This window comes from Balaenoptera acutorostrata, chromosome 9 (genome assembly GCF_949987535.1).
Source record: "Balaenoptera acutorostrata chromosome 9, mBalAcu1.1, whole genome shotgun sequence".
Lineage (NCBI taxonomy): Eukaryota > Metazoa > Chordata > Mammalia > Artiodactyla > Balaenopteridae > Balaenoptera > Balaenoptera acutorostrata.
Genome location: NC_080072.1, coordinates 37186042 through 37208642, shown reverse-complemented (window position 1 = coordinate 37208642; position 22601 = coordinate 37186042). Strand labels below are relative to the sequence as shown.

The 22601-nt window shown below is 42.0% G+C and overlaps 1 protein-coding gene across 2 annotated transcripts in view; it reads left to right on the top strand.

The window, feature by feature from the left end:
* Positions 1–22601, top strand: part of NELL1 (neural EGFL like 1) — an 858172-nt gene that overhangs the window by 198232 nt on the left and 637339 nt on the right. For both annotated transcript variants that reach the window (XM_057553940.1, XM_057553939.1), the window contains exons 9-11: positions 743–845; positions 9210–9283; positions 15848–15947. In XM_057553940.1, coding sequence (XP_057409923.1) covers positions 743–845; positions 9210–9283; positions 15848–15947 — 277 coding nt within the window. The remainder of the gene's footprint in view (positions 1–742; positions 846–9209; positions 9284–15847; positions 15948–22601) is intronic.

The following is a 22601-nucleotide window of genomic DNA, read 5'->3' as shown; positions in this document are numbered from 1 at the left end:
CAAGAGAAAGCAGATTTTAATTTCCAACACACTCTAATATGATCTAACATGATTAAGAAGCTTCCTGTTTAGAGATTAGAGTATCAGAGGGAGGAAGGGACTCCTTTGGTTTTCAAACCACCTAATGGTTCATTCACAACTCTTCTCTGCTATAATACATTTTAAAAAGGTGGTTTAATTAGTTTCTAGGTGTTTTCATTGTATTTTACAAGGTATCCATTTTCTGTTTTAGAGAATTGCAGGACCCCCTGACTTTCTTTCAGGTTATCCATTATTTGCATTATTTGTATGTACTATTTGATCTGTTTCAGAGAATTACAAGAAGCCCCCTCAAATTAATATGGAAACCCTGTTCAGTTGAAATTATTTGATAACTATCTGAAGAAAGCCATTGTTTGTCTGCAAAAATACAAAATGTTTGTTAGCGCTTCAACAATGGTTGACAGGGTCTGCAAAAGGTGTTATTTATGTTCTTGTAAAAATAGGCTTTTATGTTTTCTGCCTAATCTACTTAGTCCACATGGGCAGGTGGAATAAAGCCAGTGATGTATATCAGAAAAGTAACCGAGGTGGCATGGGTTCATTTGGGCTGGAGAAAATTCTTTATTTGTGGTCCTGGAGTGGACTGGGAGTTTCTCACACTGCTTCTGTTTCCCTGGTGAGGCTTCTGGGATGAGATGTGAGCTTTTTGCTACTGAGATCACTTCTGCTGAGATTCCTTTCCCTGTCATTCCTTCCTCAGAGTGGCACTGTGGAATGTCGAAGGATGTCCTGTCCCCCCCTCAACTGCTCTCCAGACTCCCTCCCCGTGCACATTGCAGGCCAGTGCTGTAAGGTCTGCCGACGTGAGTACTAACTGAGGGTCAGGGTGGCCCTCTGTGCTTTGAGATTGATTTATTCCCCTATTTTTCAGGCCCCAATTGATTAATGTTGATGAAAGGAAGTCCTAGCAGTTGATATAATAATAAATGTATGATAAAAGCGGCTATATTTTAATCACTTCTGACGTGCAGACACTTTACATAGGCTATTTTGTTTTTAAATCCTCACGTCAACCTTGATTACTATTCTTCACATTCTTATGTAGAGGGAACTGGTGTTCACAAGGATTAAGTCACTTGTCCGCGGTCAAACAACTGGTAGTGTGTGGAGTTGCTCTGTAGTCAGGACTCCAAAGCTCCATGTGCTTTGGTCCTCTCATTTTGATTGACCGAGGGCCACACTCTGTGTTTCGGCTATCTGAGGTCTTGGCCAGGTTTCCTGTTATTAAAGGGCCTTTGTTAGGAATTTCTGGATTGAACTTCAGTTAAAATATTGGAACAATTTCCTTCAGAGTTGACTGGTCCAAATTATATAATGATGTAAAAATCCTTTTCCCTCTGTATTACAAAGGACACTATTTCAAATGAAATGGTGAAATGAACACTGAGACAACCAGGAAGAGTAAAAGCTGTCATTTAGAATGATTGGTATGTGCCAGTTACTATGTTAGGTCATTTCATTCTATTAGCTTATTGAAACCTCACTGCAATCTTTTAGGTGGGGATTATTTTTATCCCTGTTTTATAGGAAGGTTGCGGAAGATAATTTACCAAGTTTGCAAGGCTGGTGAGTGACAGAGGTGAGATATAAAATGAATTCTGTCTGACTATAAAACCCATAGTGGTTTTTTTTTTTTTTTTTTTTTTTTAACCCATAGTGTTTTTATCAAACCATATGCTCTTCTTTGAAAAAGGAGAGTTTAGGTTAGAAATGTGCCATCCGATGGATAATTTTCAAGACCATTTCTCTACCAAAAAAAAAAAACACCATCATCACTAGGTCTTCAAAACACAGTGGTCTAGTTTTTTGTCAAGAATAGCATGTCACCTAATATGACAGTGGAAGTGGGGATAGCTGGTCTGTTTGTACCAGCCCAATCTTTTTTTATACTCTTTCAAAAGGAACTTTGGAAAATGTCTTCTATTTATGGTTGGCATGGTACACCCATTACCCTGGAGGGCTTACTCAGAGTTTATCTAAAAGAAACTTTCTTATTTCTATTCTAAGTGCTTTTGGAAGTCATGTCTGGCGATACAGATAGATCAAGGGCCCAGATGTTAAGATTATAGTTTGATTCCATGATGGAAAGATAGTTTTTAGTAGGTATAGATTATTTTTTTCTATCTTGATATATTCTATATAATAGAGGAAGAAGTTGAGAAACTTAGGAATTTGTTTAAACAATATGAGGTACTTTTAATCTATTATTTTGAGCTCTGTGGATAGATCTGTGAATGCTGTCTCTTGGCAGTTGTTGTTTGGACACGGGAGTAGGTGAGTCCTTCAGCTGTTTTTTGTGTTAAGCTTTTGATAGTCTACTTGTAAAAGCGATGTAACATTTGAAAACACGTAAGGGTAAAGGTAAAGATGGAAAAATCACCTATAATGCCACCACTTGGAAACAAACACTCTTGAAGTTGTAGTGGATTTCATTTTTTAAAACTTATATTTTGTGGACAACTGAGGTCTTATTATGCAGATAATTTTAACCTACTTTGTTGACTTACCATTATCACTTAAGTGTATTACTATCCTTTAAAAAACTCTGTATAAACCTCATTTTAATGAGCTTCATAGTGTTCCACTCTTTGGCTGTTGCATAACTTATTTAATCCCCAATTGTTGGATAACTAGGTTGTTTTCCCACTTTTCACTATTATACATTACTCTTCAATAATATGTTTTGTGAGGACACATTTTTGTATTTTACATTTTCTTAAGATAGAATTCTCCAAAGTAGAATTATTGGGCCAAGAGACTGACATTTTCAAGGTCCTTGATATATATCATCCAATTCTCCTCTCACTAGAAATGTGTGGGATAGTCATTTTTCTTTATTCTAATTTACTGGAGAATTTTAAGTGTTAAAAAACATTTCAGCAAGTTACCTGATTTTACCAAGATGCTGATACATGAGCTAGCTAAGCCATCAGTGTGCTTTTTGCCTTTGTTTGGAATTGATAGCAATTTAGCTAGGTAGAATGAATTTTCTCAGCAGCTCTGATCGGTAGTTTGAGATGTTTATAGTTTAATAAAATGGTAGTACAAATAAATGATTAAGAACACTACTCAATTATCATATGACCCAGTAATTCCACTCCTGGTCATATATATGGAAAAGACTAGAAGGGTGGGATAGGGAGGGTGGGAGGGAGATGCAAGAGGGAGGGGATATGGGGATATATGTATATGTATAGCTGATTCACTTTGTTATACAGCAGCAACTAACACAACAATGTAAAGCAATTATACTCCAATAAAGATGTTTAAAAAAAAAAAGTAAGCAGAAAACAACCCTCTAATTTGAAAAGATATAGAAGTTTTCAAATATTTTCACATCAGGTAAAGGATGGAAAATATTTCCTTTGGTTGTCCCTTTCAGATAAAATTTCCTAAGCTACTCTCTGGGTTTAGGTGGGGCAGCGTCCTAGGGTTTCTGAGAAAAAGTATTGATTTGATTCAAGAGCCGATACATAAAAGCAGATTGTTTTGTGTGCTCATTTACTAAGTGTTCATCCACTTGTCATGGCTTCAAGGAGCTGTAGCACTTACAGATGAGGGCATCCATGTGGCAATAGGAAAGAACTTGGTCTAAGTGTTTAAGTCTCAATTCATTGTCTGAGAAAAGTACTTTGTTTCGATCAAAAAACCCAATAAATCAGGCCATCTCCAAGAGCAAGGCAGTTTTCATAATTCCTGATACTAGGCTCTTCCTCCATCTTTTTGGGAGGCATCAGGGAAAACTCAGGAGAGCCTTCTAGATTCCTTAGCTATGGGCGTGGAAGTCCAGAAAGTAGTGCAGGAGTCTCATTCCTCCAACATTTCTTGGGTGTCTGCTCTGTTTAAGGAATTGAACATACCTAGCTACACATTAGAATCACCTGGTGAACTTCTTAAAATAGAGTGTCCCAGGGCCCCTCTATGACCTGCTAAATCAGAATCTCTGGACAGTGGTGTCCTAGAATTAGTATTCTTTTGGTAGATAGATTTGGGAACCATCAGAGATGGGAGAGAAGGAAAAGGATGGAGAAGGAATCTTGAGCTATGCAAAACAGCACTTACAAAGGAAAAGAAGTTGCAGAAGGAAAGGGAGATAGTCTGTTAGGTGATAACAGAGGATTTCTGTAGGTGAGAAGTAGAAATAAGCTTCAAGGGCGGGTTGGGGATGGATGATGATGATTGTATTCCACTGAATTCATTCAGTCATCCTTACTGAAATTCCTCTCGCAACTCTGTTCTTTCCTCTGGTTACAGCAACGGGCACATGTGGATCATTCATTCTATGTCAGACACTGTGTTAAGCATTTTTATGTGTATTAATTCATTTAATTCTTCTAACAACCTAGAGTCATAGGCTCCACTGTGACCCTCATTTTATAGATGAGGTAAAGCACAGAGAGGAGAACTAACTTGTCCAAGGGCTCTCAGCCTTGGTGGAGCCAAAATAAAACCCAGGTAGTCTGGCTCCAGAATTAATGCTTTTAACCTGTCTCCTCTACCCACTGCTTTCCAGGGAGATGTATGCACCATCTCATTACAACAGAGTATTGTGCAGTACGCATGCTATGTAAGATGCAGGGGTAGCACAGAGAAGGGAGTGATTAATTCCATCAGAAACTTGGGTGTGTGTGTGTTAGGAAGACTTCCTAGGGGAAGGAATAACTGAGTAGGGTGCTGACAAATGAATAGGAGTTTGCCATGTGGACAACGTAGGTAAGAACACACCTGCCAAAGGGAATTGCACATGCAGAATCATGGAAGTAAACACAGCGTTTGTTTGGGGGGCTCAGAAGCAAGCTTTTGAAGCAGGGTTGTGGCGTAATCAGAGAAATGCTTTGACAAAAGCCCCTGCGTGGGGAGAGCTGGAGGCAGGGAGCTGGGTGTTGGATTCAGGCCCATTTGCGGGTGGAGGTGATGAGGCTGGCCGGCAGGTAGGCACAGCCGGGGGACATGGAAAGGAAGGGATGAAGCTGAGTGATGGCCAAAAGACCTGGGGCAGGGTAGGTACTCCGTAAGCATTTTTTTTTTTTTTTTTTAACGTGAAACAGATGAATCAGGGACAGAGCATCTGTAAGGGAGAAGTTGCCATGTTTCGAACAAGAGCCTGTGGGAGACTCATAGTGTGATTAACAGAAATAAGGCAGGTGGAAGAAATGGTTTCAGGAGCAATACATTCTGTTCGGCATAGGAGAGTTGGAGATGGCTGAGGGACAACCTGTTTGATGTGGGCATCATGCTCGGAGAGGTGGTATCTGAAACTAGGTCTGTGAGCGAGCTCACCGAGGGAGGATGGCTCCTTGGGTGTTGAGCTTTTCTGCTCTGCCCCTCTCCTTTAAAGTGTAACACAGAGTGTTGATTTTGATGTTCTCAGCTGCTGAGTGCCAAGGGATGGCTGGAGTGTGTGCAACGTGCAAATCCCTAAATAAAGACAGAGCAACCTCACATCCACATCTGACAGGGGTGCCAAGTGGTGCCTAAAGGTTGTGTATTTAGTGTGCACCCAAATGGCAAAAGTGTCCATCCATCGCACTAGAGAAATCAGGCTCGGATTTGAAGGGCCAGGTGTCTGTGGGCGCAAAAAGATACAACTGCGTAACTGTTTCTGTAAATCCCCGGTACCTTTGTTTCTGACATCGTGGAGAAGTGTGTGTTGGTGCCGAGTTTCAATTTCATCGTCAGACACTGTGAAATGGTCTCGTTTGCATGTCCCCAGTGTGATGTGAAGGGCTTCAGGTATCCATTTACATTTCTACTCATACTAAAAGCTGTTGGAATGGCATCCCGAATGCCCCAGCCACAGGCATCGGAGCCTGACTCACCTTCTGCCTGAATTTCCCAGATATCAAAAATAAGCCTTTTGACTGTAGATCAAGAGGTTAGATAATGAGGACTGGTGTTAGGCATACGGTGGGGCCGGGAAGGAAGGGCACCGTCAGAGAAGTGGGGTGAGGATGAGAAAGCAGGGGAAATTCTTGTGACCTCCGGTGGTGATGCTGAAAGCTGTCCTGAGATAACTCTGTAGATACTTGATATTGTGATCGTCCATGCATCCTGCATCGGTGCCAAGGCTGTGAATGGCTGAGGTACACAGCATCATGCTGATGTCATTTGCAGCCCCTAAGGCACCCTGCCATGTGAAGACATGAAGTTCAGTGGACATTTAATTTTTAATACCAGATTGGTAGATTTGAGGGATGGATGTGTCCCCGTGTGTGGTGTGAATGTAAACAGTAAGACACTCCCGTCTCCAGATCGAAGTGTCTATCAGAGGATGAGAGGAATCGGACGAATGTCTTCAGACAGGGTAGCAAGTGTGATCCTAACATCATGGGGGTGGCAAGGTGCAAAAATAAGGAAGGAAAGTCTCTTTCTTTGCTTCCCACCCTGGGCCAAGGGGCAGATGGCAGATTTGACAGCCGTGTATTTAACAGAACTGTCACTGTGGAGCAAGCCATCTTGCCAAGTTGGCAGCAGCTGTGTTTGTGAGTGTGGGAGTTTATTAGGCAGGGATTTCAGGCCCTTGGAGGTATGGTCTCCCCATGCAAGCAATTTGGGGAATCCACATGATCATTAGGACCAATGAGTCAGAGTCAACTGATTTATCTGGAAAACTGAGGCATAAAAAATGATTGGGGATAATTTTTTAAAATGAAGTGAGGAAGGGGGTTATCTAGAAAATTGTATTGGTTCTCTACCTTGTTGTTGATGGTTTTGCTCTGAAAACCTTGGTATCTGCTTTTAATGTTTGGAATAGCATTGAATAGCAGAAAGAACTCTCATCTGGGAATCAGCAAATTTCTCTGGTTTTTGCTACCAAGGAGGCTCACTAATTCTAAAATTGTTACTAACAATAAGCCCAGAGAGGCACTGAGCTTGGGGCTAGAGATAAAGTTATGAATAGACATAGTTCCTACCCTCATTGGGGCAACAGATGTAAAATGTGATATTTTCTCTGTTAGGACGAGGTCCAGAGTACCTCAGAAGCACAAAGTGAGGGCAATTCTCCAGTGTTAGAGGTCAAGAACAACTTCTTGAGGGGAAGTCAGGCCTAAGTTGAAATTGACGGGTACATAGGATGGAAGGTTACCAGGAGCAGGTAGATGAGGCTGAGTGTTCTGGAGAAGCAGAACAGTATATGCAAATCCCAGAAGCAGAGCGTGGCTGGAGTCTTAAGTGGAGGTGTGAATGTTTGGGAGTTTGGGAGGGAGACTGAACGCACAGGGATGGCCTTGTGTGCTGACTTCAGGAATTTGAACTATATTCTGAGGGCATGAGCGACTCATAATGATTTTATTTGCACTTAAAATATATTTGACTGTTGTATGGGGAAGGACTGGGTAAGATTAGACCAGAACATAGGAGGCAAGTTAGGAAGTTTCCTGGTAGACTAAAGAGGAGGGCTAGCCTGAGTGAAGGTAGCACCTGGGGGCAGGTGGTGGGAATGGAGAAAAGTGGGTTGACTTGAGAAACTTAAGGAGGGAGCTTTGCAGGGATTTGGGTACTGATTGGACACGGGGTTGAGTAAGAGGAAGAGGCTAGAAGGGCCCTAGGCAGTGGGGTATGGGTGGTGCGTGTGGAGGGTAGGGGTAGATATTGGTGCCATTGACTGAATGCAGATACTAGAGAGGCACAGATTTGAGTTAGGTATGTGTTGTTTGTTGCAGGGCAGGTTTTGAGAAGAAACAGACTCTGAAATGGAGATTTGCTTGTACTTTATTAGGAAGTTCAGGATCAGTTCTGGGGTGGGAATGAGATAGTGAGGGAAGCTGAGTTTGGCAGAAGGAGAGGTTGAACTGCAGTGCAGTTACGACAAATACCTCAGTCATTTCTCCAAGGAGTTGTGGAGCTGGAATGACCCTTGGAGTTATCCTGAGTTGGGGCAAGGGGCCAGGACTCTGCAACATCTTCATCAACCACTCATTGGATGTGGGCTGTGCTGGGAAGGGGCCTTGACTTTGGACAAGGGCAAGTCCTGGATCACTATTCAGCTGACAGCTGTTGGTCATCACCTGTCTGGCAGTTTCAGGAATGTGACCTTTGGCCGTAGAGAGGGGGATCTGGATTGCGCACCATAGTAGCCACTGTGGGATCGTGATGTTAAGTAAACCAGTGTCTCTGGGCTTTCCTCTTCCTGTGGTCAACAAGAGGGAGTTGGACGAGTTGTTTGCTGAGGTCCCTACATACCTGAACATTCCATGAGTCCGAAGATTGTAGAACTAAGAAACTACCAAATTGAATTCACCTGTTTCTAACAGATATAGAAATGGAGGTTCTGAGAGGTGAGGTGGTTTCTCTAAGACAGTGAGTTAGTGGTGGAGATCTCTGAGAGCTCATGTCTTCACTTCTGCTTCTCCTGGGGACTAGGGCTGAAAGGATCCTCATTTGTGCAGGAGAGGGAGTGATCAGGCCTTTGCTTTCCTGGTCCTGTGGATGTGGCTGGAGAATTTGGCAGAGATACATTAGGGTCATATCAAATTAACATATTCTGCGCTTGCTTAAAAGTGGGTCAGCATTTATGCTTCTCTGTTAACCTTTTTCCAAGGCCTGTCTCTCCTCCCTGCCCTCCCTATCAGCCTGTTAAGCTTACCTTTCCAAAGGCAGTCTGTCTAGTGCATTTTGATACAGCATTTTACTCACTTGTATTTCTTAGTTGTCTCTGAGCTTCTTGGGAACAGATAAGTTAAAGACATGTGCTTCCTATGATGACAAGGGGGAAAAATGGTGTCTTTCTGCACGTGACTGAGGTCCTAATGAGTGGAGTATATATGCAAGTCCGCTCTCACCCAGTCATTTGTTTTATGGCTGGAGTAGCTGAATCAAAGCTATGCTATTATACTCCACGGTGATGACAACCACTTCTTCCTTGTTTTAACATTGACCACATCAATTCATTCTCTAGTTCCTTCAGCAACTGCAGCATTGAAATAGTTGTATGTGCTTGGTGTGAAGGACTCCTGGCAAACATAATAGAGATGACAGTCTGAAAGGGGATTCAACAGTTGTCCCCATACTATTTCCATGCCTTAACTCCAGACATGCAAAGAGCTTTGCATTGCTTAGAATCAGAGCATTTATATTCTGTGGAATCTACTGGAGTTGGATGGTGCCCCTGAGGTCATTTTGTGGCATAGCATGACTGTCTGAACTGTTTTTCTGTTTTATTACAGCAAAATGTATCTATGGAGGAAAAGTCCTTGCAGAAGGCCAGCGGATTTTAACCAAGAGCTGCCGGGAATGCAGAGTAAGTTTCAATCTTATGATCCCCATTACTTGTAGGGAAGGAGATGTGGGCTTTAGGTAGGATTCTGGAATGGAGCATATTGTCCTGAGTGGATCACTGAGGGGAAGGACTCTCTGGTGGGCTTGAGTCCTGGCTGTGGAGTTCCCAGCCACTGTCATTGTGTGGTTAGCTTGTGGTCAGCCGTGGATCAGGTAGCCTTGGGAAAGACTGTTAGGGGAGGAAGTGAGAAGGGGGAAGGGAGCTAGCAGCTACCATGAGTCAGGGAGGTTGTCAGGTGGCCCTGGGAAAAGGTTTTGATTTGGTGTTGGGGCAATTAGTCTGTGATGTTAGTTGTGGATAGTGCCACCTCTACTCCTAAGAGTCTGATACAATGTTAGACAATGCCTCTGTCTCCTGCCTGCCCCCTCCCATGTATTTCTCAAAATAAGATGTGTAGAACCATAGATCTCATTTAAGACTGCACTCCAATAAAAAAAAAAATCATTCAACAAACATGCATTGAGCAACTGCTACTTACCAGCATAGTACTAGATTCTGGGTGTACAACAGTGAACAAAACAAAGTCCTTGTCTTTATAGAATTTGCAGTCTGGTGGGGAGACAGACAGTAAGATATAAACAAATAAATATACAAGATGCAGCTGAGCCTTGAACAACACATGTTTGAACTGTGTGGGTCCACTTATGCACGGATTTTTTCCAGTAGTAAATACTGCGGTGCTACACTATCTGCACTTGGTTGAATCCCTGGATGTAGAACCGTGGATACGGAGGAACCACAGGTACAGAGGGTTGACTATAAATTATGTGCCGATTTTAGACTGTGTGGAGGGTCGGCGCTCCTAAACCCCGCATTGTTCAAGGGTCAACTAGGATGCCAAATTCTATGAAAAATACAGAGCAGGTTGAAGGGGTAGAGAGCTTTGAGGTGGGGAGGGGTGGCCTGGGAAAACCTCTCGGAGGAGGTCATATTTGAACAACGTGCTGGATGAGGTGTGGGAGCTAGCCAAGCATTTACTTGGGTGAGGTGCTGTCCTAGAACGCAAGAGTGAGAGACAGAGGGAAAGAAGGAAGAGAGGGAGAGCAAATTCAAGGAGGTGCCTTCCAGAGCTGCCACTGCCCCACAGCGAAGCAGGCCTGGTTTTGAGGGGCATCTCCAGGGAGGCTGGCTGGAATAGACCATCTCTCCAAGTGCTGTTTCCTATGGCATTTCATTTGCTTTTCGTCACATCCCTGGAGAAAAGAAAGGAGTGTATTTGAAAGGTTGAGGACAATGAGGCATTTAGAGACACGTTGAAGCTCTCAGGGAACTCGAATCTGGTTCTTTTTGGGGAGCTTCGGGGGAGGGAAGGCTCTTTCCTGTCTCCTGTCTCTCATTGGCCAGAATCTACCGCAGGAGTTAACTCCTTTGGACCTCCCCATTGTGTTTCCCATTCGCTCTTTCTTGGCTGCCCCTGGGAATGGCAGAGATTCCATTGGTCTGGACAGTCTGGCGGGTATGCAGGTGTGGTGGTCCTTCTGCATCAGTGGGGACTGTGGGGTGGACTCCTTAGTCTGTGGCAGAGGTAGAGATGGTGTGACAGTGAGGGCTCCGTGATCTCTCAGTCAACCATGGGAGCTTCCAAACCTGGGAGTGGGGGAGCGGGTGGGGTGACCCCCAACGTGCGGCTGGCGCATTACCACATAGGGATGGTGGGTGGATTAAATGAGATAAAGCATGTGAAGGACTTGGTTGGTACAAAGTAAGCCCTCAATACGTGTGAGCTATTTTTCTTATTCCACATGACCACACGTGTCCTCCCTGAATATAAGGCAGATGTCACGTTCTCTGTAGATTGTTTCACTTCTGGGGGAGGGAAGATGATTTGGACTCTAAAACCCTTACGTTTTTCTTCCACCTCAAGGGAAGTTGGAATGACTAAAGGCAGTCTTACCCACCCTGCTGATGATCTCAGTATCCACCCTGCATCTGTCACTCACAGCTAACAACCCCTTTACATATTGGGCAGAAGTAGTGGGTAACCCTGGCAAGGGTCACGATTGTGACTCGATCCCTGTTATCCGCAGAGAGGATCAGGGCAGACACCATCTGAGACCTCTAGAAGATATGGGTGTGGATTTAAATGCCAGCCTATTGGAAATGTACTTAACATGATTATTGGCACATTGTAGGTACTCTCCCTGCTCTGGTTCATATTTTACTGTTTTTGTTTTGTTATGGTTTTATAACTTAGGAAGAAGTTGGGGCAGACAGGTTATTCTCTTTGCATATGTGGTTTGTGTGCATGTGAATAATTTCAGCATCTTTTAAAAAGTCATTAATTTCTTCATTTATTGTCTTTCTACAGTTATTTACTAAATATTTTATGCACAGAGGGAAGCATCACTGACAATAATATTTAACATTTCTTGAATATTTAGTATTTTCTAGACACTACTTAAAACATTTGAAACTTTATCTAATATAAACCTCATAATAACCCTGTTATTAGGTAGGGGTAGGTAGCCTTATTATCATCCCCATCTTACAGATGAGAAAATTGAGGCACACATGATCAGAGTCACATAGCTAGTAAAGGAACCAGTTGGGATCTGAACCTGTGTGGTCTGAATCTACAGGCTCCTCTCTTAGCCTCTCTACTGCCAGTCCTGATGGTGTTAGACTTGCTTGGAAATAATTTGCATTTTTGAATTGTAGAAGGGTGGATTCAGAAGGATTGAATAATCTCTTTTCAGTCTATCTGAGAATACCAGATTGGTCAGGCTATGGCTCATTGATTCCCTTGATAAAGGGTAACATTTATAAAAGGCCAGAGAAGAGCTTTGGGATACATTTAATGGATGTGGTCAACAGGGAGAGAGGGTGACGGGTGTAGGATGAGAAGACCTCGGGTCTCTCTCGGGCAGCCTTTTGCAAGATTTAAGCCTTAATGCCCTAAGGTACCTGTTGTATGTGATGAATTAACTTCTCTCCTAGACATCTAAAATGGTCCTGCATAAGTGCTATCCTTGGGAGAATTGAGCAAATAATTACTCACATAATTTCTGTGTTCTATGGTTCAAATGCAGATCCCCAGTTGACAAAAGGCTGCCTGGTGATCCACGCGTTTCATTTTCCTGGGATCATTTCAAAGCTTCAGCAACACCAGTTAGATAAGAAACAAACTTTTGTTTTCAATATTTTCACCAAGTGATTCCAGAAGTTAACATACTGTTTTGTTTTGTTTTGTTTCTTTTATCAAGATGAATAAACTCTCCTAGCAGTCTTGGTCAGTTTTGTCCAGTTATTGCTGCCCTGTGACATTATTTTAGGCTAGCAACATTTTTTTTTTTTTTTTTTTTACTTAAAGATGTGAGTTTTATATGGTATTAGAAATTCAGGTTGAAGCATAGTGATTAGTAAAGAACTTGAAAGCGTTTCTATTTGATCAGTGACATGGTGACAGTTACTCTAAATGGGAAAGAATGGATGAATTATATTTTCCCACCAATGCAGAGTTCCAAAGGTCATAAAATAACATACCACAATCAGGAAGGTTTAAAAATGTTAATCATCAGATACTTATTAGAGAGAGTTTGAAAATAAAGTAAAAAAGGGTTTGTGCCAAATTATGTGGCTGGACTAAATGGATTTGGTGGCACTTATGTTACTGTAATCACAGTTCATATTATTTTCAAATTCATGCAAAGGGGTTTGTCTCTCTTTGAACATTTGGAATTACGGTCTTACTCATTAAATATGTTAAAGGTTGATTGGAATTGTTGACTGCTTTAATCAGTAGTCAAAGCAACCTTTTATATATAAAAAAAAGAGAACCTTTCATGTGTAATTATTTTTTAAAAAGCCATCTGTAGCATTTTTATTTTTTTTAATTCAAGAATTTATTTTTAATGATCATAACAAACCTATAGAAATCAGGAGAACGGTAATGATGTTTTAAAATACACAGAATTTGAAGCAGTTTGCTGAAGCTTGTTGACACATGACACAAAGATAGGGGTTTTAAATGTTTTCAGATAGCCACCAAAGAGATATTACTGCATGCAGATTTTTAACTTGTATTTACAAACATTTCATGTCCAAAGCATTGCAAAATGAGAGTCTCGATTTTTCCCATGTACCAAAAACACATTCACCTTAGATTTCAATGACAAATGTAGTGTTTTTAATATTGCTTTTTTTAATAAAAGCAAATATATACTCGATATAAAATTTGGACTATAGAGAAAGGAAGGAAATATAAGGAAGTAAAAGAAAATCACTCCAGAATCTCACCGCCTAGAGATAATCTCTTTTAACAGTTTAATTTTTTGACAGCAAGAGTGAAATTTATCTCATCGTCTTAGTTGAGATTCTCCTAGAAGCAGACCCTGAGCTCAGGATTTTAGTACAAGTGATTTATTAAGCTAGTGCTCCTGGGAGGAAGCAGTAAGGGTGTGGGGATGCAGGCTTGGGCAGGGTAGGCAACTCAGCAAGGGTGCAATTTTAGGTGAAAGGTCAGAGGTACCCTGATTCACCTGGGGTTCTGAACGTACCCCAGCTATCGTCTCCCCTTGAAGTAAAGAACCTCCCATGCCTGTCAGTCACTGGCTCTGGGCCGTGGGGCTGGGGGTTGTGGAACTTGTAGGTAACTTCTGGCTCCCTGCAAAGTGGCTCCGGTGCCCAAAGGGACCCTCTGAGGGTTGAGAGATGAGCCATTAGCAGAAAGGCATTTGAAGTTGGGGGATGGGCACAGTGAACTGATAAAAGGGCTCCAACAGAGTTCACCATTCGTGTTTATGCAAGGAGGCAGTAGATAATAAATACATTAATATTGAAGGACAGAAGTCGAGGCAGCAATGGTAAGTAAGCAAGCATCGTGTTTTCCTTTGCATTCAGCTTATGCCGCTGATAGCGAGGTTATTAACATCCATTGGTTTGTAATAATCGGTTTGATTCCCTGTTGCAAAAGCTGAGGTACAACTGATAGGCATACTGCCCTTAGACTGGTGCTAGCTCTTGAGGCCAGGTGCCATCCAGCGTGGCCTGGATTGAGGGGCGAGAGTGGAATGTAGCTGAAACGGGGACCGTGGGTGAATAGCAGGATTAGTTCTTGGCATCTTAGGGCCAGTTTTAAGATAGGAGAAAAGCAAGAGATCTAGATGCCTTGGGACAGATCAAGAAATGAAGAGCAAAAGGGAACAAAAGACACCACAAGGAATGCCTTGGCTGAAACTTATGAGAAAGGAGAGGAAACCATGGTGCCAGTAATCCAGATGATGAGTAGTTGGAAATTAAATTACATTTGACATTTAAAGTTATGTTTATGTTCATATTTACGAATGGCTGTGCCTGATATAATGGGAGTTCTGCCAAACCAGGGAACCCTGGAATGGCAGCATATCTTGGAGATGGAAAACTCAGAATCTCCCCCATCCTTCCTGGTGGCCCAGCTCCATCCTACTCTCCCATCTGTGTTGAGAATTACCTTTTGGACTTAAATGAGCTTGCTTCTTGGTGGACTTAACCATGCTGTTAAGAATGGGAGAAAAAAACTTAACATTTTAGATAAAACAAGAGACTCTCAAACCCTTTTTTATAGTAACTATTGAGCTGATTTTAAAAATTCAGAGTGAAACTAAATATAGATGCTAGTGATGTCAACAAAGAGTACCTTTGGTGAAGCGAGGTCCTAAAGGTTCACCTGCTGAATATTTAAAATTTTATCGTCAGTGACTTTATTTATTTCTAGGGAGAATCTAGTGCTCATCTAACTGATCCACTTTCAGTTCATCGTACCTATATACCTTGGTCCTTGCTGGTCCCTCTGCCAGGAAAGTCTCTTCTTCCTTATCTTATTCCATTATTTAGTTCCTTCAAATGTGGCATTTTCTTCATAATTTCTCCCCACTTGCGCAGAATTAATTATTCTCCTATGATACGTTACCATAGCATAATTAGAGCACATTTTTTTAGGACTTACTGTATTGTATTATGGTTTCTAGTTTAAGAGTTTTTTTTTTCTCCCTCCATCCAAACTGTGAGTTCATCAAGGGCAAGGAAGATGTCTTATTTATCTTTGGGTTCACAGCGCTTGTGATTCAGGGCAGTGCCACAACTGTCTCATAAAAGCTCACGAGAGCTCATTGTACATAACTTCCCAACTCTGTGGTCAGTGATGTCATGTTGGTAGTTCACAATGTCCGGTTATTGACACCACAGAAATCAGCAAATGCTAACTTTAGGGTTCCCCCATCCAACAGTCAATTGTTAAAAATTTACCAGCTCTACACTGTCGGTGACATTCTGCTATATAGAAGATACTCCAAACCCAAATTTTGTTAAAACAAAAAAGAAAAAAGAAAAAAAAAACCCCAATTGTTGAAATTGGGGCTCTTCTGATATAGAAAGGGAGATTGGCCTTCTCTCTTCCAGGAGTCTCATCGTCATTATCGTGGGATTCCTGGGAGTACTGTTAATTATTGTAGGTTGTTATCACCGCAGACTGTTGACAATGAGCATTTATGTTTGGATCAGCAACTAAAAATATGAACTTTTTTTGTTTCCTGGTTATTTGGCTTGCAGGGTGGAGTTTTAGTAAAAATTACTGAAGCGTGCCCTCCTTTGAACTGCTCAGAGAAGGATCACATTCTCCCAGAGAATCAGTGCTGCAGTGTCTGCAGAGGTAAGAGGGCTTGGCGATGGGGCTTTGGGTGGGGATGGAGGGCAGGGATTGAAGGTTTAATGACTAGTGTGATGACAATAACAATTGTCCAAAACTCTGCTACTTAGATATGTGTATATGCTATTTACCGTCCTCAGTTCTAGTCTTACCAATTGTAAAAAGGGGATAATAATCCTATCTACTTCATAAGACTGCTGTAAGGATTAAATGGGATAATGCATAAGCACCTAGCATCATGCCTACCACGTGATAAATATTCAGTGAACGATGGTTCCTATAATAATGATAGTTCCTGCATCATTATTGCATTTTTTTCTCATGAGTGGGATTGGGAAACATTCTTATCAGCTCTTTCCATGGGCCAGTTCCCCTATCTGCCAGAGGATGACAGACACTGAATCCTTACTCATAGATTTATATACAGCTTTTTTACTTCCTGCAAGGAAAAAATCTTCCAGTAAGTAACACTTAACTGCTAATTAATGCACGAGCAGAAATTATTTTGCTTCCTATTCCTGAAATTCCCCTCTTTTCCAAATTTATTCTTATTTCTTCAAATCCTCTGGATCAAATATCACTTCCTCTCTGAAACTTCTCACCCAGGCAGAATTAAATAGATTAGGAGAATCTAAAATTGATTTAAAATCTTACCAAAAAAATCCAGTTAAACTCATTGCTATTATTTTAAACCTCTACCCACCATACAGTCTTCTCCACATTCTCACATATCCAGTGAGTTAGATTCTTTTTGGTTTACCTTGGAAGCTTCTAGAGTTAAGAAGCCAGGAGCATAGCAGTTTAGCTCAGGTTATATCCTATCTTACTTTTTTCTGTCTTTTCTCTAACACAAGCGTTGGCAGATATTTTCTGTAAAGGGCCGCAAAGTAGATACTCTAGGCTTTCAGGGGCCAGAAGGTTTCCATTGTAACTACTCACCCCTGCTGTTGTATTGCCAAAGTGGCAGAGGTGATAGGTAAATAAATTAGTGGCTGTGTTTCATTAAAATTTCATTTTGAGAAACGGGTGGCAGCTCGTAATTCACTGACCCCTCCTCTAGTACCTTCTGATATATAAAAGTATATATTTGATCATGGCATGTTTTCAGCTTGGGCTGAGATTTCTCTTTGTGGTTAGTCATAAGAGAGCTGTGTTTTGGTAAAAATTCCCAGGAAAACTTAGTACCTGAATAGCCATGAATGGCTGTTAGAATTCGTGGTATGCCGTCAGAGTATCTCCCCTTATTTATCTGCTTTCATGGCTACAAGTGTATTTGCAGCTCAGATGCTTTAGAAAGACTAAAGATTGACTGGAATTTCAGAGGGATGCATTTATTGGTAACTGATAGGGTTGTTAGGTAGGTCTTATAATTTAATGCAAAATCCATCACTTGATATTTGTTAAGGTGCCAAGTGGGACTCAGTGTATGTAAATCCTTTCTGATTTATGGTTTCATTCGAGCAGGATCATTGATTATCCCACAGAAATTCAAGAAGATTTTCATTGCTCTGACCCGGTTTACAACAGATTGTGTACCACAGCTTCTGCTAGCACTTCTTGGGGATGCAGAAACTTTTTTTTTTTTACAAATGAAGATGCTGAGAGATGTGACATCTCATTGAAAAGTTGACTCATTTAAGGCTCCTGTTGCTAGCGAGTTGGTGGCTTTTACCAAAGTTAAGTCAGCTTTGAGGGAAAAGTGGGAGGCAGGAATAGGGCTTCATAGATGCGATCATAGCCAGGGCCAATCTGTACAGTTGAGGATTTTCTTCTTCCTCCCACCTGCGTCCTTCTCAGCTGGGAAACTACCAGCTCTTTTATTTAGCAGCTGATGGTTTTTCTTGGAGGTGCGTGTGAGTGAGGGAGTTATTTATGTCCCTTGAGAAGTCTATGTTTTAACAGGAACCAATGTATGTCTTTAGAAGAGATAGGGAAAAGGTGGGGAGGCTCTTTTCCTGGGAAGCGGGTTGAATGAAACCATTTGGGTATATGGATTCTCTTAGGTTTCTCCTATTTATTCCTATCTCAGAATCCAGACCCTAGAATGAAAAAAGCATTATTTTTGACTGAAGCCCTTGTCAGCACCGTTTACTGCCATTACCTCCTTTCCTGTTGACCCATAGCAGAGAGAGCCCAGAACATTCAGTCCACTTGTGCACATACTGAGACTTGCTCTGCACATTGGACAATCAGAAAATGAAAAGGAGATTTGTCTGGGCAGTGGGGTGTTCTCTTTTTCATAAAAATGTAAAATTTATGTGATGATGAACAAAAAAATCCATCCAGATGAGCTCAAAGGTCCATTGTCTTGACCTATGCTCTCCATGAATTTTGCTCTGTGTCTCTTAATTCCAGTTTGTTTCCCAAAGCATCCTTAAAAGTAGCCTAAGAGTTTCTCACAATATTGTGGAAGATATTTTTCCCCTTTAACTTCTATTTGTCTTTTACCTTTTCCTTTGTGCTCGTGTTTTCTGAGTGGAGTCTTGGAAGATGAGGGGGGTTGGACGATTTTGATTCTAATTAGACTGGGAAAGCCCGCTGGGCCTCTTCTAAGGCACGTTATTCAGTTCTCCTTCCCCCTCCTCCTTGCCCCTCTCAAAACCAGAAAGTAATGAAAAGATGAGAAACGCTCAATTTCTATGTAAACTAATTTTTATCCTGCATATGGAGAGGCTGTACCTTTTGCTTTGTGGATTGAGACTGTCTCCTGATTGGCAGGCAGCGAGCGAGCGGAGAGGTAAGACTGATGACCTGAAATGCTTATTTCAGGGATGAGCACAGCGGTGTGATTTCAGCTGTGTGGTTTCTGCCACCCTGATATTATTGATTACAGACACGGAAGTGGTTGTAGCCTCTTTCAGTACCTGAGCTGAAGGTCCTTCAATTAGCATATTTATCACCTCTCTCTGTCTTACTGGGAGTGTCAGGTCTTTAGTCTGAGGGAAATCACCCCTCAGTATCATCGCTCAGAAATCTGAGTCAAAACCTTTCTCTTGCCTGCTTGGGGATTTGAAGTTTTCCAAGGTTTATTTTCATTAGGTTTAGACTGGAATTTGAGAAAGCACAGAAGGTGCTTTTTGCTTTCTGACCCCTGTTGGTTGATTAAATAGTATCCATAAAGCTCTCCAACTTGGAAAAAATAACGCTTGTTTTAATGATTACATTTTATGAATCGATACTTCGAATGTAGGAGAAAAGGGAGGGATGAAGATATGTTCCTACCATATAGAATAGTCCTGTCGTTTTCATGTCAATGACTGAATGAAATTATTTTCAGTACCAGCTGAAGGCTCTGTTTCATCTGTGAAATAGTGTTAAGACCCATTTTGCAGAGTTATAACTTGTTTGCTCAAGACCTATTCTGTTGGCTTGATTATGAAGCTAATTTTTTTTGTTGTTGTTTTACTGAGTCATGCCCATTTTCTGATACGGTGGTATGGTGATACAGCTCCCCCGCCCACCCCCCCCACCCCCCCCCCGCCTTGCTTCCATTCAAGGAGAGAGGTGCAGATTATAGCTTTATACTGGGTTTTTCTCTTTGTGGGAATCAGACCTAAGACCTTCGAGTTAAGAATACCAGGCTCTGGCTGATTTATACTGTTCATTGTATCAGCAGAACTGATATCCAGACTTGGTGCTTGGACACCTTGCCTCTTCAAATCTTGGGTAATGACAAATGCTGTAACTAATTTCTCTACCCTTCAGAGAAAAATGAAGGTAATCAGCTGAGCAGGTAGTTATATCCACAGGGCTACTGGTGCAGCCAGGATGCTGTTAGGGACAGAACTGCAGGACGGTTAGGGAAGACACATGCAAAAAGAATCAAGATGTTAGACGTTGGCAGGGAGAAGCCACTTTGCAATTGCTGGGGTCCAAGGTCTCAGTCACCAGCGGCACTACCCAGAACAGCCCTAATCGCTGGTACAGTTTGTTTCTGATGCCTCAGGACAGTTTGTGCTGGCAGCATGCAATTTGTTTACCCTCATCATTACCTTGAGGTAATGGCTATAGCAGGAGCCCATCCACTTAAGCGTAAGGCCATGAGGGTGGAGAAAGGGGAGCGGACACCGGAATGACATCTATGCTTCTGCCTTGGAAGAAGTAATAAAAGTGTGGCTGTAGTGTAGATTGAACCCAGCAGAAAAAGATTGCTCATAAATTGCCGGTGCTGTCAGTTGAAGGGGGAAAAAAAGCCAACTTGACTGTGTATTCTCAGGATCGCTCCAGGAAGACACACCAATAATTTGGTTCATCCCAGAATTCTTGCTATACTCCTTAAGGTTTTATTCCCTTCATAATTGGCTCTAATTTTATCTTCAGTGTTGCCAATGACTTTGGAGGGTTTGGCTGCATGTTTAAGATTTTCAGTGTTGAGGAAAAAGTTCTTTCCGACATCTGTTCCCAATGTGTGTATCTGTAATTTTAATTCATGCCCACTTGCCTTGTCATCTGGCCTGGGCTGAAATTAGTTGAGATTATTTGTACTACTTAAGATTTTATGCCCTTCAGTGAAATCCTCCCAAAGAGTCTTGGTGTGGCAAGATTTTCTTTTTTTCTAGCCCTCATCATCATCTTAGATGAGTTTGTAATTGAAATGGTTTTAGAGGATTTCAGCGTATTTGAGATGAAAAGAGACCTGTAAAATAGGCACTTAATCAGAAGGTAAGCTAGTACCTATATAGAGGAACACATAGTTTATAGATGGGTCAGGTCCTCTGCATATTGATAGATGGAATCTGATCAAAATACGTGCAGCCGTGGGCCACAGTGGGCACTGGAATGACAGGCCTATATGCTCAACTGTTGAGGTTGGGAACAGAGGGCATTTGGAGAAGAGTACAGTCTCAGGGAGCCCTTGAATTCTGTGTTCCTGAAAGTGCCACAATGGATCCAGGCCCTGGGAGCCTTGGGAAGGAGGCACCTTGCCCCAGAGAGAAGACCTGAAACTAAGTCCAGGCTGCCTTGGGCTGGAAGACCCCTAAGTGTTGACTATTGTAGAAAAACCAATTGCTTTCTAAGACAGAACCTGTGAGAATCCAGAGCTCTGTCTCTAGTAGGCCCATCCTGATGTTACAACCCTCTGTCCACAGGAGCTAAAGGAATGTCCTCACCCCTCCAGGGCCCAGGCTTCTGTGGTGTGTATGTTGGTTGTGGAGTACATTAGGGCATCCTGTTCCCATAAAGGATCTTTGGGCCGTATCCCTCCTATAGGGCCAGTCCATGGGTGGAGCTGTCTCCATACCAACTAGGCACATGGAATATATTGTACTCAGTTTACCTTTGCTCCTTGTGACTTTCAAGCTTGGGCAAGCAGCAGTGATATGAGGAGTATTGGCTTTCTAGGATTTGAGTTAGTGTAGAGAAATCTGAGGTGCATTTTCAGATTGTCATTTCAAAGGTAACCTGCTTGACCTCTGGGGGATGCATTAGGGGCAGGAGATTGAGGGCAAGCAGTGGTGCTCTATGTGGAATCAAACTTTATCTTAGAGAAACTAACTCCTGCCCAAGGGTAGTGACCCATTCATTCCTTGCTGTGGAAGAAGTCACAGTAGCAAACCGTAAAGATGCTTATCCATCGTTGGTTGGAGAAACCAGAGATGAAGCAGAATGGGTGGATGGTTTGCTGTAATCATAAAAAGGTACAGAGTGGGATCTGGAGAGTGGCAGTGTGAGGGCTTCGTTACGATGGGCAGGGTTTATTATATGCAGATTAGGCCAATGGATTTAAAGAAAGCAAAGAGTTTTACAAGTGTTATTGATCTTTCACTGGCAATAGAACTCTAGATTCAGGACCACGAAGGGGAGTCCAAATTTTAGACCGCTCCCAATGAGAGAAGAAAATATGACCCCAACACTTAACGTTTCTTCTTTAGTTTCCTTGATCATGTCGTGGACACATGCTGCTCCCTGTGTTTGGAACTCTTATGCTTTGTCCAGTCAACCTCACTCGTCCCTCAAATCTCCTTTTGATACCTAGTGTTAGGACCCTTCTCTGTGATACATAGCGGAAGTACCTTGCTCCTCTCCATCACAATACTTCCTGTAACCCAACACTCAAGGGTAGCCATCCCTGCTAGAGTGTTAGATGAATGAGGGCATGTTTATGATGTTTGTGGCATTTTTGTTATATCCCTATTGTCTAGCACAGCGGCTGGGCACACAGCAGGGGCTTAATATTTGTCAAATGAATGAATGGTACCTCTGCCAGGAGCTAAAATTAAGGAGGTGGTTGGAATAAAACCTGGAATCCCATTTCAGCAGATTGTGTGTCTTCCTCTGAACATCTGCTCATTTCCACCACTCGAGTGTAAATAAGCTCCAAGTGGGTCTTACTCATCTTGGTGTCTCATCCATGGATGGTGTTCTGTTGTGTGATGTTATTTTTCTTCAAACTTTATCTTAGAGATAAAGCAGCAAGAAATAATGGACTGTGTCCTGGAGAAAGAAATAAGGTTTGTTCCTTTGGAAAGATTCAAGGCATGTCAGGGACTAGAAATTGCTAAAGACTGATGGAGTACTGGTCTCTTCAGGCCAGGGTTGGCATTCCTTGAATGTCCCTTAATGATTAAAATTATGGCTGGGAGGTCGTGTAGAGTGGTGGAGAGAGACTGGGTATTAGAATCATATTTGTGTTTATATCTGTCTTTCACCCATCGC